Raw genomic sequence first — 15,358 nt, 5'->3', positions numbered from 1 at the left:
GTAGAGTGCATCACCAATAGTTGTCTATTTGTCCCAGCTTAGCTCTTATCCCAGACCTGTCTAATGTTCTCCAAACAAATCTCTAAAGCCTTCACACAGCAGCTGGACTTGTACTGAGATTGATTTACAAACTGATTAGAGGACCTCTAAGGGTAATTGGTTGCAGCGGATTATAGGGTGATTATAATAAAGGGGAGTGAATAAATATGGTAGATTTGAAATTGTGAAACATTTGAAGACTACACATCATTTCCCCTCTTCATAATGATGCGCTGCTTTGCATCGGTTTATCGCATACAATTCGGATAAGAAACAATAACACCTTTTGATGGTAATGTGACCAAATGTATCATGTATCTGGTCACCTTTTCTGGGTTCTGGATGTATTTCCTGTTTATGTGCATGTCCATGTTTATTATATATATATTTTTTCTTTTTGTTGCTATTTATAACAAACAACTAGGGCACACTATTCCCCCTGTGGCGAGTCTTATTTTATCTCAATCTCGGCCTGCCTCAGTCTCTGCAGGCAGAGAAGCGGCAACATCAATAGACGCGTCGGTCGTGCGTCGTGACGACGACACGAGGCCCTGGCGTCGTGCGTAGCGTAACATTCCATTGAGAAGAAGAGGGAAAGATGGCGTCCTCTAACAATCCGCGCAAATTTAGCGAAAAAATCGCTTTGCATAATCAGAAGCAGGCGGAGGAGACCGCTGCGTTTGAAGAAGTGATGAAGGACTTGAACAACACCAGAGCCGCTCGGGTAAGACCCCCCTCTTCCTCCCCGCCCCCCCCTACCCACACACACACCGGCTGGTCCCAGTTTGTTGCATCGCTGTGTTTTTGGCAGTTAACGAACACTGCGGTGATATGTTTGAGCGACCGCTCTCTGTGTCGGTGGGAGGTTTAATGTCCGTTCTTCGCCGCGTCAGTGTGCCGCAATTAAAAACACACTTCCAGGTCGGTTGACACATGCTCGGGATCTTTCTTTTTCTTTTTTAATCGGTAAAACATGCGCGTTAATTAGCTCCGCTGGCAAGCAGCGTAATAACGTGCACCTGTTCCCCGTGTTTGGTGTGTGGAGCCGTGAAGCGCACGCGCCTCGTTCGCGTTCGGGGCGTACGCGCGAGCGCACGGTAACATGTTAAGGTTGTTGGCAGGTAAATTAAACTGGAGCGAACGCGAGTGGGATCTCTGAGAGGGCTAAAGGCAGCCGTGGCCGGCCAATCAGACTCGCCGGACGTGGGTTCGCTCCCGCCCCCACGTCAACTGTCTCCACCGTGGCACGTTCGACACAAACAAAAACAAAAATTCAGGCTAAAGTGAACCCCCAGTATAAATGTAACCCTTATTTTTCTATATTTTTTAATATATTTTACTCTTTTTTTGGGCTTATCCAGCCGCACCCTTTGACTGCACTAGGTGATATCGGGTCGGTGGAAGTTCAGCAGCGCACGGCGTTGAAATGATTCGACAACTTTTTCGCGACGATAAATATAACAAAAATACAGAGGGCCGTGCACGTGATGTTGTCGTTTGACGTCACAGCGCTCCTCCCCGGGGCCCACGGTGCTCTGCACGTTCCGGGGTATCTCTCTGCTGCCGCGCACCTGGCTCAAACGAATGGGCGAGCGTCCGGCTTGCCGCGTCATTTGGCGGCACGCTGACCGGAATGTGGCACCTAAAGCATGAATGACGGTGGGCCCTGAGGAGCAGGAGTCAGAAACGCTGCTTTACCTTTCACACAACGACGCTGTGTGAGAGGTAAAAAGACCCCTCAATTAAAAACACTGACACATGGGACAAGGGGACATTCTAAAACGCTTAACGTGAAAAAGCTTAACGTGAAAAAGCTTAACGTGGCTTAAGGTAGGAAAACAACGAGGAATCATCACCTAATTTCGCATGGCCATATCTTGTCATGAAGACTTAAACCTGTCAAAAAAATAAACCGAAATCCAACGATTATAGAAGATATCTCACATTAATGTTTTCTTCTTCATTGGCGCCTATGGCGAGAAAAAGGCTTAACATGGTTAAATGTACCTAATCAACGATCAATGATCACCAAATTTCTCTTTCATATTGCTCCTAATAACCACTTAAAACTGTCATATAACGTCCATAATAATTGGACTTTGGGTTCGATTTTTTTGTTGTTGACAGTTTTAAGTGGTTATGATAAGCAATATATAAGAGAAATTTGGTGATCACTGAGCATTGTTTAAGTACATTAAACCACGTTAAGCCTTTTTCTCGTCATAGGCGCCAATGAAGAAGAAAACGTTAATGTGAGATATCTTCTATAATCGTTGGATTTCGGTTTATTTTTTTTTTTGACAGGCTTAAGTCTTCATGACAAGATATGGCCATGCAAAATTTGGTGATGATTCCTCGTTGTTTTCCTACCTTAAGCCACGTTAAGCTTTTTCACGTTGAGCGTTTTAGAATGTCCCGGGACAAGCTGTGCACATAAATTAGTAATTATCTGTTTAGACAGTTGTAAAAAAAGAGAAAAAATATGCATATATTTATACCAACTCATTGATATTTTGAATGTGGAATAAAAAAAAGCGCTGTTCAGTTTCCTTTCTGTGCTGTTTTTTGCCTATAAAGCTACAAGTCCACTGTTATAATGTAAAAAAACCTGTTCATTAAAGGCGCCAACATGGAAAACTGACACTTTTGCAGTCTGTAAACATTAAAAACACGGCCTGCAGTCTGGTCGCCAAGCCTTGCTGTGGGTTCTCCGGTTTGTTAGTTTTTCCCAGAGGGCTCGATTTGAATAATTTGTAATTGTATTAAATGTCTGCTGTTGTGATAAAGTGGTTGCGAGGGCACATTTGTTTTTCTTTGCAATATTTAAAAATTCATTTTGTTTTTTTCCCCCTCTCTTCTGTTTTTTGTGACACTGTGAGTAAACGTATGTTATGAAATACTTCATACATGTCTAACTGACTATAAAAATCAGATGAAGATCAGGAAATCTCCTTTGTAGCGTAAAGGAAATCTACTACGCCCTTCCTTTTCTGTCGGATTCAAAGCTATTTCCACTATCAAAAAATCAGCAGGTTACGTTTTTGTTCTTGTTTTATAATTATGGCTTTTGCTAGTGCTCAATTGTTGATTTAAAGCAAAGGTTATTTAATTGAGTTTGTGTGTCATGGTCCTAAGAAGAAGAAAAAAAAAGCATGCTTTTTTTATTGAAACTGACAGGTCAGACCTTAGTTAAACCCAGAAATCAGTGTCACACAGTGCAACCCAAGGCTTTGTTTCAGTATTTGGGAAACTGTAAAGCTATAAAGTTGCTCTGTGTTATAGCTGAGGGTGAGATGCAGGAAAGAACTTGTTGACTTTTAACATTTGCATTTAATAGTTATATTTCCCCCTCAAGGAACTGAACAGAAAATGTGAGAGCTGTTGTGCAATTGACCGACAGATTAAGCTAATATTCTGGACAGTTTTTTTTACAGGCCTCTAAAAATTCTTAATACAAACCTAAAATACTGTTATTGACAAATCAAATCTAGAATCAAAAATGTGGATTCAACATGTTAGATTTTGGTGTAAGAAATGCTGCTCTGCTGCTCTTGAACTGCACTGTGGGTAAAAATATGATGCTTGCTTGTCAGTCTTAGGATAAGAATATTCTGTTTCATTATTTAAAACTGTTTACACGGGCTATCATTCTGTACTATACTATTGAATCTAACAATCAGCAGGGAATTTCATTTTTAGGCAGTTTACAACCAGGGTTTCCACTCAAGTTTCCATTAAGTCTTCTGACAAGCCTTGTTTTTGAGTCCAACCATGAATCCAGAATATAAAATACAAGAAACAAGGATCTGTTGAGACCTACAGGTAATTTCACAACTAGCAGGGGAGCCATGTTTAAAGGAGCAATAAGTAAGAATTTTACTGTAAAATCAACCTAAACCATTCTCATTTGTCACCCAGATGGACACAACTTTCCCCATAAACAATCAGTCCCCTCCATCAACAATGTCTTAGTTTCTCTTTTTTTCAATTTTAGAGCTACGTTGCGGAACTGCTTTGGTGCAGTGTTTATCCTGTGTTTACTTCCTGGTTCCTGAGCCAATCATGTGAGAGTTCCCAGGGTTGACAACAGAGCGCTGCATTTGGTATACTAAAGGTTTTGCACCACAACTTACTTTGGCTGAATCGTCTTCACTCGCCATCTTGAATTTAGCTGCGTAACATCCTCATCTCTCTTCCCTTAAGTATCTATTTGTGCATTTTTCGGAATTTACTTATTGCTCCTTTAATGTTTACCACATGTGAGGACATCTCTGAACCGTGATTACTAAGAACAATAAGGTGTATAATCTTTTTCGACCCTTGATGTTCAGTTGCAAACCTTCACACTTTAAAAACTGAACTACAAATAAGTCAAATTTTCTTGAAATTAGTGTATTTGTCCTTGATTTGAGCAGGTAAATAAGATTATCTGCCAATTGAATGAGTATTTTGACCCCTAAAATAAGATAACTAGATATACTGCCCTCTAAATAAGATGATGGAGATGAGTTGTTCCTATTTTAAGTGCAAAAATCTTATTTCATTGGCAAATCATCTTATTGCTTAAATCAAGGACAAATGCACTCATTTCAAGAAAATTCTACTTATTTGTAGTTTCATTTTTGCAGTGCAGATTTAATACATCTCAAATGTGAGGATTGTTTTGTTTCAGATTGCTGTCTCTGTTTGCAAAGTTTTGGATTCTTTAAGATGCATAAATACCTAAAGATTGGCATCATTTTTTTTAAAGAGATTAACTTATTTAGAAAATTAAGCAATACTTTCTTGACCAGGGAGGCAGCATTAAAACACTAATAAACCTGTTATTACTACTCCCCTCCTCTGGAGTGACGTTTAGCCACCAAAATGAGGATTATCTGAAAACAAAAAAAAAACAAGAAGCTTTTTATATCAAAAGAGAGAAGCAGCGGCCATGGCAGAAAGTGCAGAGGACATCCAGCATGAACAGCAGCCAGTTTGTCCCCCCACCTCCCAATGATACGTGTTAATCATCCAGGAAGCTCCACCATCATATATTAGATGAATAAATTGACTCGTTTCTTCAAGCCACACTGATGACAGGAAGTGTTTGGGATGATCCTTTTTTTCCGTTAGCTGGAAATGAAGCACACTTATTATGGTGTGTGTGTGTGTAAGCCATATCCTGATATTTACTAGGAGAGAAACACTCAGTTTTATGGTCTCTGCCTGATTCCCTTGTGTTGCCATTCAGATTTTCTTTCACTGCATTACGTCTGATCATCTGACTAAATTTTTCTGGGTGTACAAGAAGTCAGTGTTTTTTTTTTTTTTGTTATGTTTGTTTGTTTTCTAGCATTCATGATTCTTTTACGAGTTATATGCAAGTAGGAAATGCACAACTGTGATAACACAAGCTGTCAGTCTGGTGTCATCCAAATCAGCTGGTGTTGTTATTAGCTCATGCTCGTTGGTTGTTCACGAAAAAGCCACATTTGCCTGTTTCATCTTGTTACATTTTTCAGAAAAAAAAATAAGCCCGACCTCATTAATCTTGCATATAATCACTGTAGACTTGCTCACATCGCCCATTTTTAGCATCTCTTTTTGTTTGTGAATCAGACCAGTCATTCTCTCATGCTTTCATGCAATTTTACTTTGCACAGTTGCAGTTGCAGAAGACCCAGTATTTGCAACTAGGGCAGAATCGTGGACAGTACTATGGAGGCTCACTGCCCAATGTCAATCAGATTGGGAATGGCAACATTGACCTGCCTTTTCAGGTGAGCCCCTAGCCTCTCTCAGCAATGGTTTTTGTTCTAGATCAGTGTACCCTTGTCAGCTGTTGGTGAATGTTGGACACATACTGGTTTCAGCTGTTTTTCAGATTTGTTGAAAAATGATTTCTGTACAGACAACCCCTTTTTAAAGTGCAGGAAAAGAGTCTGCTGGCTTTTCTCTGGCTGCTGGTTAGAGCTGCATCTTCCACCAGGTTTCATCATATACCTCCAAAGTTAAAGAAGAGCTTGTCTACAAGTTTTGTTTTTTTTCCTTCTGTCCCAGTACTTAGAATTGGTTCCTAAATTTTAAAGTATACCATTGCTTGTCATGGCTTTCCATCTTTAATTACATTTGCCAACTTGGCTTAAACCATCTTGAAGTGAACATGTTTAGCCCCATTTATGCCAATGCAAAGATTTGCTCTGTTCATCAGCATTCTCCTGACCTCGTTTTACCTGGTGTGTCCACCTTAGAACTCTGCGCTGGACACCAATCGGACAAGCAGGCACCATGGACTTGTGGACCGTGTTTACCGCGATCGAAACCGCATCACGTCTCCTCACCGTCGCCCGCTGTCGGTCGACAAACACGGTCGCCAGATATCCTTTCTGTTGAGGCGTCACACGGTGGTGGCAAACCTGTCTTTGTCTTTCTAATTCATACATGTCATCAACTATTGGTGAAAGACGATAATGATTTTGAAATCTCTTTTCTCAAGTGAAGTGAAGGAAAATTAGTTTGTTTAAAATGTTTGGGTAGGTTTTCATAACCTTGTACGGGTACATGTGAAAGAAATGGAATATAAAAGTGTCAATCGTAGTCTGTGTGTTTCGATTGTCAAGGCTTAGAGCTAATGAAAATCCCAAATTTATTTTTCAGAAAATTAAAGTGGTACATGTGGGGCCATTAAATGAGCTGAATACAAAAAAGTTGTCAAGACTTAACTGTTTTCTAGCAAACAGCCACCTTCACTAGGATAAGCCACAAAACTTTGTACGTAAAGTAGCTGGCTGTTCAGAGTGCTTTACTGGAAAGTTCGGTGGAAGGAAAAAGTGTGGCCAGAGTCAGCAGTTCAAGGGCCAGAACACAGGTGCATCAAGGACAAGGCCTCTTGTCAGATGAAAGGAAATGTAGCATTTCATTTGATAATCAAGATCTGTGAGGGGAGAGGCACAGAATATAGGTTGCTTGAGGTCTAATTTGGTGTTTCCACTGCTGCTTTCAGAATAGCTGTCCGTTCTCTGATGTACACGTGTTTATTCCGCATCTTGATCAAACCATCACAGGCTGGTGTTTGGCACTGACACACCAGTGTTTTTATCCCCCTAGTCCACCCCTGGAGGTAGCAGTAAACCTGTAATCACTATGAATTGTAAGGGATAAAATGGGATTACAGAACGAGTGTGAGAGTACAAAGAAGAGACATAAGCAGCACCTGTTCAGTATCCGTTCAGGATGGAGACGCTGTATCATCCTCCTCTCCATCTGATCTAATTATGTTAATCACCAGAATCTGATGAAGGTAATGAAATGCCGAGGGTTGTTGCTTTTATTTTAAGCTCTGAAAGTATCTGGACAGCTTGAATGAGGATAGCTACAAAGAGCGACGCCCCGAGGAAATCCTCCACATAAACAACTCCCCTTTCATTCCCTAATTGCAGCACTATGAACTTAAAGCTCGCACGGCCTCTGATTGTGGCAGGTCGCCTTGTATGATGTGAAAGGACAAAGCGGGGGTTCTTGGTTGCACCTTTATTAGAGCACTATGATCTGAAAGAGGCTATCGACAATGTTGTTATTTCCCCAAAATCAGTGTAGCCATCTAAATTTGCTGACTAGCTTTATGGAGATGCTTATTTCATTCTCCACAATGCTAAAAGTACCAATACTTGGTTTAATGACCAGGGTATCACTGGGTTTGATTGGCCCGGCAAACTGCCCTGAATTTAAGCACATGGAGAATCTGTGGAGTAATGTTAGAGAAATCTGGGCTTCATTAAAGGAGATAGCTACAAGTTTAACTCCTCCCGGCCAGAAGGTGGCGCGCTTACCGGCTCTTGATCCAACCTTAAATTGTACTGTTTGCTAGCATGTTGCCAGGTCCTTTGGTTAGCATCAGCAAACATTTAACTTGCCTGTCCAGAAGGAAAGAGGTGTGTGGATTCTGAAGTCGGCACCAAAGCTCAGAAGCTTGACCGATGTTTATCCCCGTTTTGCTTCTTTTTTGCTCTGATTGATTCTGGGAAATGTAACGGCGAGAAGAATCTATTTCTCAGCGCTGTCACAGAGCTACTACGATCTGGCAACGTCTGAGCTCCATCACACCTGACTTCAACCCACTATTCCTATTGGTGCAGAACCCTGTCGCGTCGACCTCGTAACCAGAATTAAATATTTGATATATTTTAGTATATAAATATGCTGTGTGGATTGTCTCCATGCCACACCGCGTAGGTCACGTAATGCATGCAAAACAAATCCTGATATAATTGAGTGTAAACTGTTCATAACAGGCTGACATTTCTGTATTAAATATCAATTTTTAAAGGACTCTATATGTTATTGAGAACAAGTAATTATTTTTTTTTTTTAAAGCTGCACGGACAACCACCTGTTGAATTATGCATACCAGTGCAGCATGTTGGTATGCTGCACTTAACAGAATTATCCCTATAAATATTTCCCCCTGTTGGTCTAGAAATTGGATCTCCTTAAGGTCTTGTCCAGGGTTCTATTTCATCCCTACTGACCGCCAGAGGCGGTGCTTAAAGCACTGAATGATCACTCTTGCGCATGCACAGGTCGAGAATCTTATACCAACATAGTCACGTGTGACCCCCGGTGACTCCGGAGCCCATATAGTCACGTGACAGCGACAGCTCAGTCCCTTTCAATCTTCTCGCATGCAGGTTGTGCAGGTGGTAAGTCACTGATTGTTGCTTGTCGCTGGTAGCCTCGAGACTACGGTCGGGGCTGCGAGGATTTTCTCGCCCTCCAGAGGCTGCGCAAGCTATTCTTATTACAACTCTTTCTTCAATTGGTAAGTTGTTTTCCTTTATTCGACGGGAAGCGGGACGCGTTCGCTCCCTGCGTCGATTTCCTTTGCCTTTTTGGCGACTCCGACCAACCTGTTGCTTGCCGTTTGGTTTTTGGTTGGTGCATATTTTGTTAATCGCTCCCGCTTTCGGGCGTGCGTTTCTTATTTACTCTACAGCCGTTTTTGCGGCTTGCCTTTATCTTGGCAAATTGCAGCCGTGTTGGCTTACTATACTGATTGAGCTTGCGTCTCATTACCGTGCAGCCGTTTTCGGGCTTGCCTCCTTCATTTACCGTGCAGCCGTTTTCGGGCTTGCCTCCTCCGTTTACCGGGCAGCCGTTTTCGGGCTTGCCTCCTTCATTTACCGTGCAGCCGTTTTCGGGCTTGCCTCCTTCATTTACCGTGCAGCCGTTTTCGGGCTTGCCTCCTTCATTTACCGTGCAGCCGTTTTCGGGCTTGCCTCCTTCATTTACCGTGCAGCCGTTTTCGGGCTTGCCTTCTTCATTTACCGTGCAGCCGTTTTCGGGCTTGCCTCCTCCGTTTACCGGGCAGCCGTTTTCGGGCTTGCCTCCTCCGTTTACCGTGCAGCCGTTTTCGGGCTTGCCTCCTTCATTTACCGTGCAGCCGTTTTCGGGCTTGCCTCCTTCATTTACCGTGCAGCCGTTTTCGGGCTTGCCTCATTTATTTACCGGGCAGCCGTTCCCGAGCTTGCCTCCTTCATTTACCGGGCAGCCGTTCCCGAGCTTGCCTCATTTATTTACCGGGCAGCCGTTCCCGAGCTTGCCTCCTTCATTTACCGGGCAGCCGTTCCCGAGCTTGCCTATTAAGTTAATTGCGGCCGTTTTCGGGCTCGCCTTCTCATTGTGAGCAGCCGTGTTCGGCTTCCCTCACAGTGCTCTTTGCAGCTTTTCCACTGCTGGGGAACCCCTGGTGGCGTGTTCTGCTCGACCGGGTTTCCTGGCCTATTTGCTCGTCTGCTAGTGTCAAGAGTAGCGTTTTCAGCTCGACCTGACCTAGTCCTGCGAGCACATGATGTTGGACGTGCCATGCTGCAGAGCTTGTTTGGCCCCTCTCCAGTTAGAGGATGGGCATGACCTCTGTCCCTCTTGTTTGGGACCGGATCACCTGAGGGAGGCCTTGACTGAAGCGGCCTGCCCTAATTGTTCTGTTCTTCCCTTGTCCCTGCGTAATGCTCGCTTAGCTGACTGTCAGGGCACCGGCCAGCCTAGGAAGCGTACGGTTCCTGAGGCTGCGGGGCCCCCCCGGAAGAGGACCAAGAGAAGCCCTACGGATTCCGAGGGCTTATCTGGGCAGGTGGCTCATCTTACTTCTGAGTTGAAGGAGATGAAAGCGCTGCTGGAGTCCCTCAGGGACGGACGTGGCGCGGGCTTGGTTGAAGACCCTGACCCGGTGCAGAGCATGGGTTCAGGACTCTCTGCCTTGGAGGACGATGCTATTTCCCTAGCAGCATCGGGTACTGATTTTCAGGATCAGCTTGACTCCGGCTCGCATCTGTCGGATGCCGGTTCGCATATCTCTTCCGATTCTCGGTCGGAAGAGGACGATTCTATAGTGGGTGCGTTAAAAACTGCTTTTGCCCGGTTGCAGCTGGATGCTCCGCAGAACCAACCTGTGACTTCCAGTGCGTTCTTTCGACGTCCTCCTGCTAGGTCGTCCTTTATGGTTCCCCCATCAGCCGAATATGTTAAAGAGGTTCATACCTGTTGGGCAGACACTAAGGTCTTCTCACGGCCGACCTCTGATGGCAGGGTTCTGGCGGCCATGCAAGATGCGCCCAAGTTTGGCTTGGGCCATATGCCTTCTGTTGAGCCCGCAATAGCATCCCTCATTGTGGCGCCAGATGAGGCTTTGAGAGCTAACGCCAGGTGTCCTCGTCCTCAGTGCCGGGTGACTGATGACCTACTGTGCAGGGCCTATGATGCGGGGTCTCGTTTAGGGCGGCTTGGTAACTCGTTGTCTCATTTGTTACTAGGTCTCTCAGCCTCCTTGGAAGGCTTTGCAATTGACGCCCCCACTCGGGGGCTGTTGGACGCATCGCTTCATGCCTTTGCCCTTTTGTCAAGGGAAATCGGCCGTGTCCTGTCCACCCTGGTTCAGGCACGCCGTCAAGTGTGGCTGGCTCAGTCTCCTTTGACTGAAGCCTGTAGACGGACCCTGATGAGCCTTCCAGTGGTTCCGGGGGAGTTGTTTGGCTCTGCTGCACTTGCAGCCTTGGAGCGGTCGGCCCAGGCTTCCCGTACCAAGCAGCAGTTGGCTGGCCTTCATCGCAGACCATCGCGGCATCCTGCTGCGGGTGCCTCGGCATCCCTTTCACGCACATATGTTGCTCGGACTACACCCCCCATGGGGCCGCCGCGACCTGCTGCGGCACCTACTGCAGCGCCTACTGCAGGACCTGCTCGGGTCGCTTCCCGACCCGGACAGTTTCCTCGGCGGCCCTCCCGCCCTCTTTAGGGCAGGGGGTCTCGGAAATGACATCACCGAGCTGGCGGTGGGACACTTTACCCCGGACCAGCTCAGTTGTTGGGCCGCTCTCGTTCCCGATCCGTGGGTGGTGTCTACAATTACCCGGGGTTATGCGCTACAGTTCCGCCGCCGCCCCCCAGTTCCTGGTCGAGTCAGGATGACGGTGATTCACGGCCTGGAAATGGCTCAGACTCTGAGCCAAGAGATAGGCGCCTTGCTGGCCAAGGGTGCTATATTGCCTGTCGACCCCCTGCAGGATCCAGGGGGCTTTTACTCAAAATATTTTTTAGTCCCAAAAAAGACTGGCGGACTCCGCCCAATTTTGGACCTGAGAGGTCTGAATGTTTTCTTGAAGGCTATCCCCTTCCACATGTTGAGCGTCAGGGATGTGCTTCAGGCAGTCTCCCCAGGCGACTGGTTCACCTTGGTCGACTTGAAGGACGCATACTTTCATGTCCCGATTGCACCACATCATCAGCAGTTCCTCCGCTTTGCGTTTCAGGGCAAGCATTTTCAGTTCAGAGTCCTTCCGTTCGGCCTCTCCCTGTCCCCACGTGTGTTCACGCGGTGCGTAGCTGCGGCCCTGTGTCCTCTGCAGGCCAAGGGGTTGAAGATCCTGCCCTACTTGGACGACTGGCTCATCTGTGCGCCCACAGAAGCTCAAGCCGCTGCAGATACACGCACGCTGCTCGATCATATAGAGCTGTTGGGTCTTCATGTGAACTGGCAGAAGAGCAACTTGGTTCCATCTCAGGTGGTCACGTTTCTCGGCATCACGATGGACTCCTTAACCATGACTGCTCGACCATCGCCTCAGCGTGTCGAGAGCATTCTGCAGATGCTGCCCGCTTTTCTGCCCGGCCATGCACCCCCCTTTATTCTCTATCTTCGTCTATTGGGCATGCTGACTGCGGCTGCTGCGGTAACACCCCTGGGGCTGCTGTCTCTGCGACCACTGCAAATGTGGCTCAACAGCCAGAGGCTGGACCCTTCTCTTACGCCGCACCGCCGCAAGAGGCTGCGGGTGTCCTCTTATTGCCTCGCGTCACTGGCTCAGTGGCGGGATGCAGCATTTATGACCCGGGGGGTTCCACTGGGCTCTCTGCCGTCTCGACGGGAGGTCGTCTCTACCGACGCATCCACCACAGGGTGGGGGGCGTCGTGGCAGCGGCAGATTGCCCGAGGGACATGGTCTCCGCAGGAAAAGCGGCAGCACATCAACGTCCTGGAGCTAGAGGCTGTGCGGCGGGCGTTGCAACACTTCCTCCCAGGCCTGCGCCACAGGCATGTCCTGGTGCGGTCGGACAATACTTCGGTGGTGTTTCATATCAACCATCAGGGGGGAACACGGTCGATAGCCCTGCTGAGGCTGACCCAGAAGCTCTTGACTTGGGCGGCCCCTCTTTTCACCAGCCTCAGAGCAGCCCACATTCCAGGGGTCCAGAATGTTCCGGCCGATATTCTCTCTCGGGGACGCCCACCACCGGGGGAGTGGAGGCTCCATCCGGAGGTAGTGGAGATCATTTGGCAGAGGTACGGAAGGGCGGCTGTAGATCTGTTCGCATCCAAGGAGACAACACATTGCCCCCTGTGGTTCTCCCTGGCAGACAGTGCCAGTCCCCTGGGTCAGGATGCGCTGGCACACGACTGGCCCAGGGTGCTGCTCTATGCGTTTCCGCCACTTCCCCTGATAGGCCCAACACTCCTGAGGGTCCTTCAGGAAGGGCATCAGGTCGTTCTGGTAGCCCCCCGGTGGCCGGGGAGGACCTGGTTTCCACTGCTGCACAGGCTCTGTTGCAGCTCTCCGATGCCTCTTCCCCGCAGGAAGGACCTCCTGTCACAACTGGGTGGTCAGATCCTGCATCCCAACCCCAGTCGCCTCCATCTCTGGGTTTGGCCGCTACAGGGCCCGGCGTGTCCTTCTCTGAGTATGACGGAGACATCGGGCATACAATGACTAATGCCAGGGCCCCTTCCACACGACTGGTGTACACTCATAAGTGGAAAGTGTTTAGCAGCTGGTGTCAGGCAAGACACGAGGACCCGGTGCACTGCCCTGTTTCTGTTATTTTGACCTTCCTTCAAGGACTGCTCTCCCAAGGTCGGTCTCCTTCCACTCTGAAAGTTTATGTTGCTGCCATCTCTTGCTGGCATTCAGGGATGAGTGGGGAAACGGTTGGCCGTAACAAAGATATTTCTTTGTTTCTGAGAGGCGCCCGTCGCTTGCGCCCTCCCACACGCCCTGTTGTGCCCGTGTGGGACCTCTCCCTTGTCCTCGCCGCCCTGCGATCTCCTCCATTTGAACCATTGGCGGAGGCGAGTCTTGAGTGCGTGTCAAAAAAGACAGCTTTTCTCCTCGCCATGGCTTCAGCAAAACGGGTGGGTGAGCTCCATGCGTTGTCTGTTCATGAGTCCTGTTGCCGCTGGAACCCGGCTGGTTCTGGCGTCACACTCTGGCCTGACGCTGCTTTTCTTCCCAAAGTGGCCTCTACTGCGAGCCATGCTGTGCCCCTCCAGCTTGCTCGCCTTGATGCAGGTGGGGCCGATGAGCCTCTCTGCCCTGTTCGGGCACTAGAGGCATATGTCAGACTCACAGCTTCCCTCCGGCAGTCTAATAGTCTGTTTGTTTGCTATGCTGGGCCCCGCAAGGGGCAGGCCCTTTCTAAACAGCGTCTGGCACGTTGGATTGTGGACGTGGTAGAACAAGCTTACGTTCTACAGGGCCGACAGCCCCCTGCTGGTGTACGATGCCATTCCACCAGGAGCATTAGTGTGTCATGGGCCGCCATGACTGGGGTTTCTCTGGAGGCTATTTGTGCAGCAGCCTCTTGGTCATCCCCGAATACCTTTGCTAGGTTTTACAGGGTTAACCTGGCTGCCCTTCACCCAATGGAGGCGATCCTATCCCAAGGACCACCATCATCCCAGTGAGGTGGGCATGTTTTTTTTCTGGGGTCCTCTCTTTTCCATGTGTGATTCCTCAGGACTCTGTTGGTAATCGTCATCCAGTGCTTTAAGCACCGCCTCTGGCGGTCAGTAGGGATGAAATAGAACGAAAGTTACGACTGTAACTACGGTTCTATGAATCCCGGATGACCGCCAGAGCGCTCGGTCCCTCGGAATCATCGTGTTGTTCGCGAGAAGATTAAGGGACTGAGCTGTCGCTGTCACGTGACTATATGGGCTCCGGAGTCACCGGGGGTCACACGTGACTATGTTGGTATAAGATTCTCGACCTGTGCATGCGCAAGAGTGATCATTCAGTGCTTTAAGCACCGCCTCTGGCGGTCATCCGGGATTCATAGAACCGTAGTTACAGTCGTAACTTTCGTTATTTATTATACATCTGGTTTTAGGCTGGTTAACACAAAGGGATGAACTAAAGCTTGTGTGTGATTAACATTTTTTTTTTCACTCCCTGTGATTATTAACCTTGACTAGATTTACATTGACAGCTGTCCCTACAGTTCAGTTTACCTCTCTCCACCGCCAGACACAAGCTGGAGAAGGTAAGCCTCTCTGCGTTGTCCATTTGCAAAGATCTGCTAAGTATCCAGTCAGAAAACTGTCCTGTTCTTGTCCTTCTTAGTTAGAACAGAAACTCTCAACTAGTCACATGGGTGGGCCGCAGATTGAGCAGCCTGATGGCAAATAAAGTTCAGTAACGGGGTCTGTGACGGCTGATGGATATAGTGCTTAACGTTTAGCCGTCTACCAGAGTTGGGATTTGGCCGGGGTTCTGCTGACGTCTCGTTTTTCTAACACTTACAGGACGAATTCGGACTCCGCCTTACACCAGAGCGCCATGAACCCGAAGCCCCAGGAGGTGTTTTCAGGAGGATCACAGGAGCTGCAGGCCAAAAGAGGTGAGGGAGGATCCGGTGACAGAAGACACAGAGAAGCTTTCATTTATTCATGTGCAACGTGCAAATTGTAGTGCAAATGGAGGCTGATCTACTGAGAAGTGTTTCAGTGTGATGCTCTAGTACTCAGCTGGCTGTAGACATTTCTGAATGGAGCCAATTCAGGACGACC

General features: G+C 47.5%; 1 protein-coding gene across 3 annotated transcripts in view; it reads left to right on the top strand.

The window, feature by feature from the left end:
• Positions 1 to 551: 551 nt before the first annotated feature.
• LOC105939988 (CREB-regulated transcription coactivator 1) overlaps positions 552 to 15,358 on the top strand; it is a 31,175-nt gene continuing 16,368 nt past the window's right edge. The window contains exons 1-5 of one of the 3 annotated variants that reach the window (XM_036134244.1): positions 554 to 763; positions 5,685 to 5,801; positions 6,273 to 6,398; positions 14,771 to 14,832; positions 15,095 to 15,189. In XM_036134244.1, the coding sequence (XP_035990137.1) occupies positions 638 to 763; positions 5,685 to 5,801; positions 6,273 to 6,398; positions 14,771 to 14,832; positions 15,095 to 15,189 (526 nt within the window). In that variant the 5' untranslated portion in view covers positions 554 to 637. Of the gene's footprint in view, positions 764 to 5,684; positions 5,802 to 6,272; positions 6,399 to 14,770; positions 14,833 to 15,094; positions 15,190 to 15,358 lie in introns of all 3 variants that reach the window. The other 2 variants (XM_012882402.3, XM_036134245.1) reach the window with 2 other exon arrangements.

The sequence above is a fragment of the Fundulus heteroclitus genome, unplaced genomic scaffold, assembly GCF_011125445.2.
Source record: "Fundulus heteroclitus isolate FHET01 unplaced genomic scaffold, MU-UCD_Fhet_4.1 scaffold_78, whole genome shotgun sequence".
Taxonomy (NCBI): Eukaryota; Metazoa; Chordata; class Actinopteri; order Cyprinodontiformes; family Fundulidae; genus Fundulus; species Fundulus heteroclitus.
Note: the sequence above shows the minus strand (reverse complement) of the source record. Positions and strands in the feature narration are given on the sequence as shown.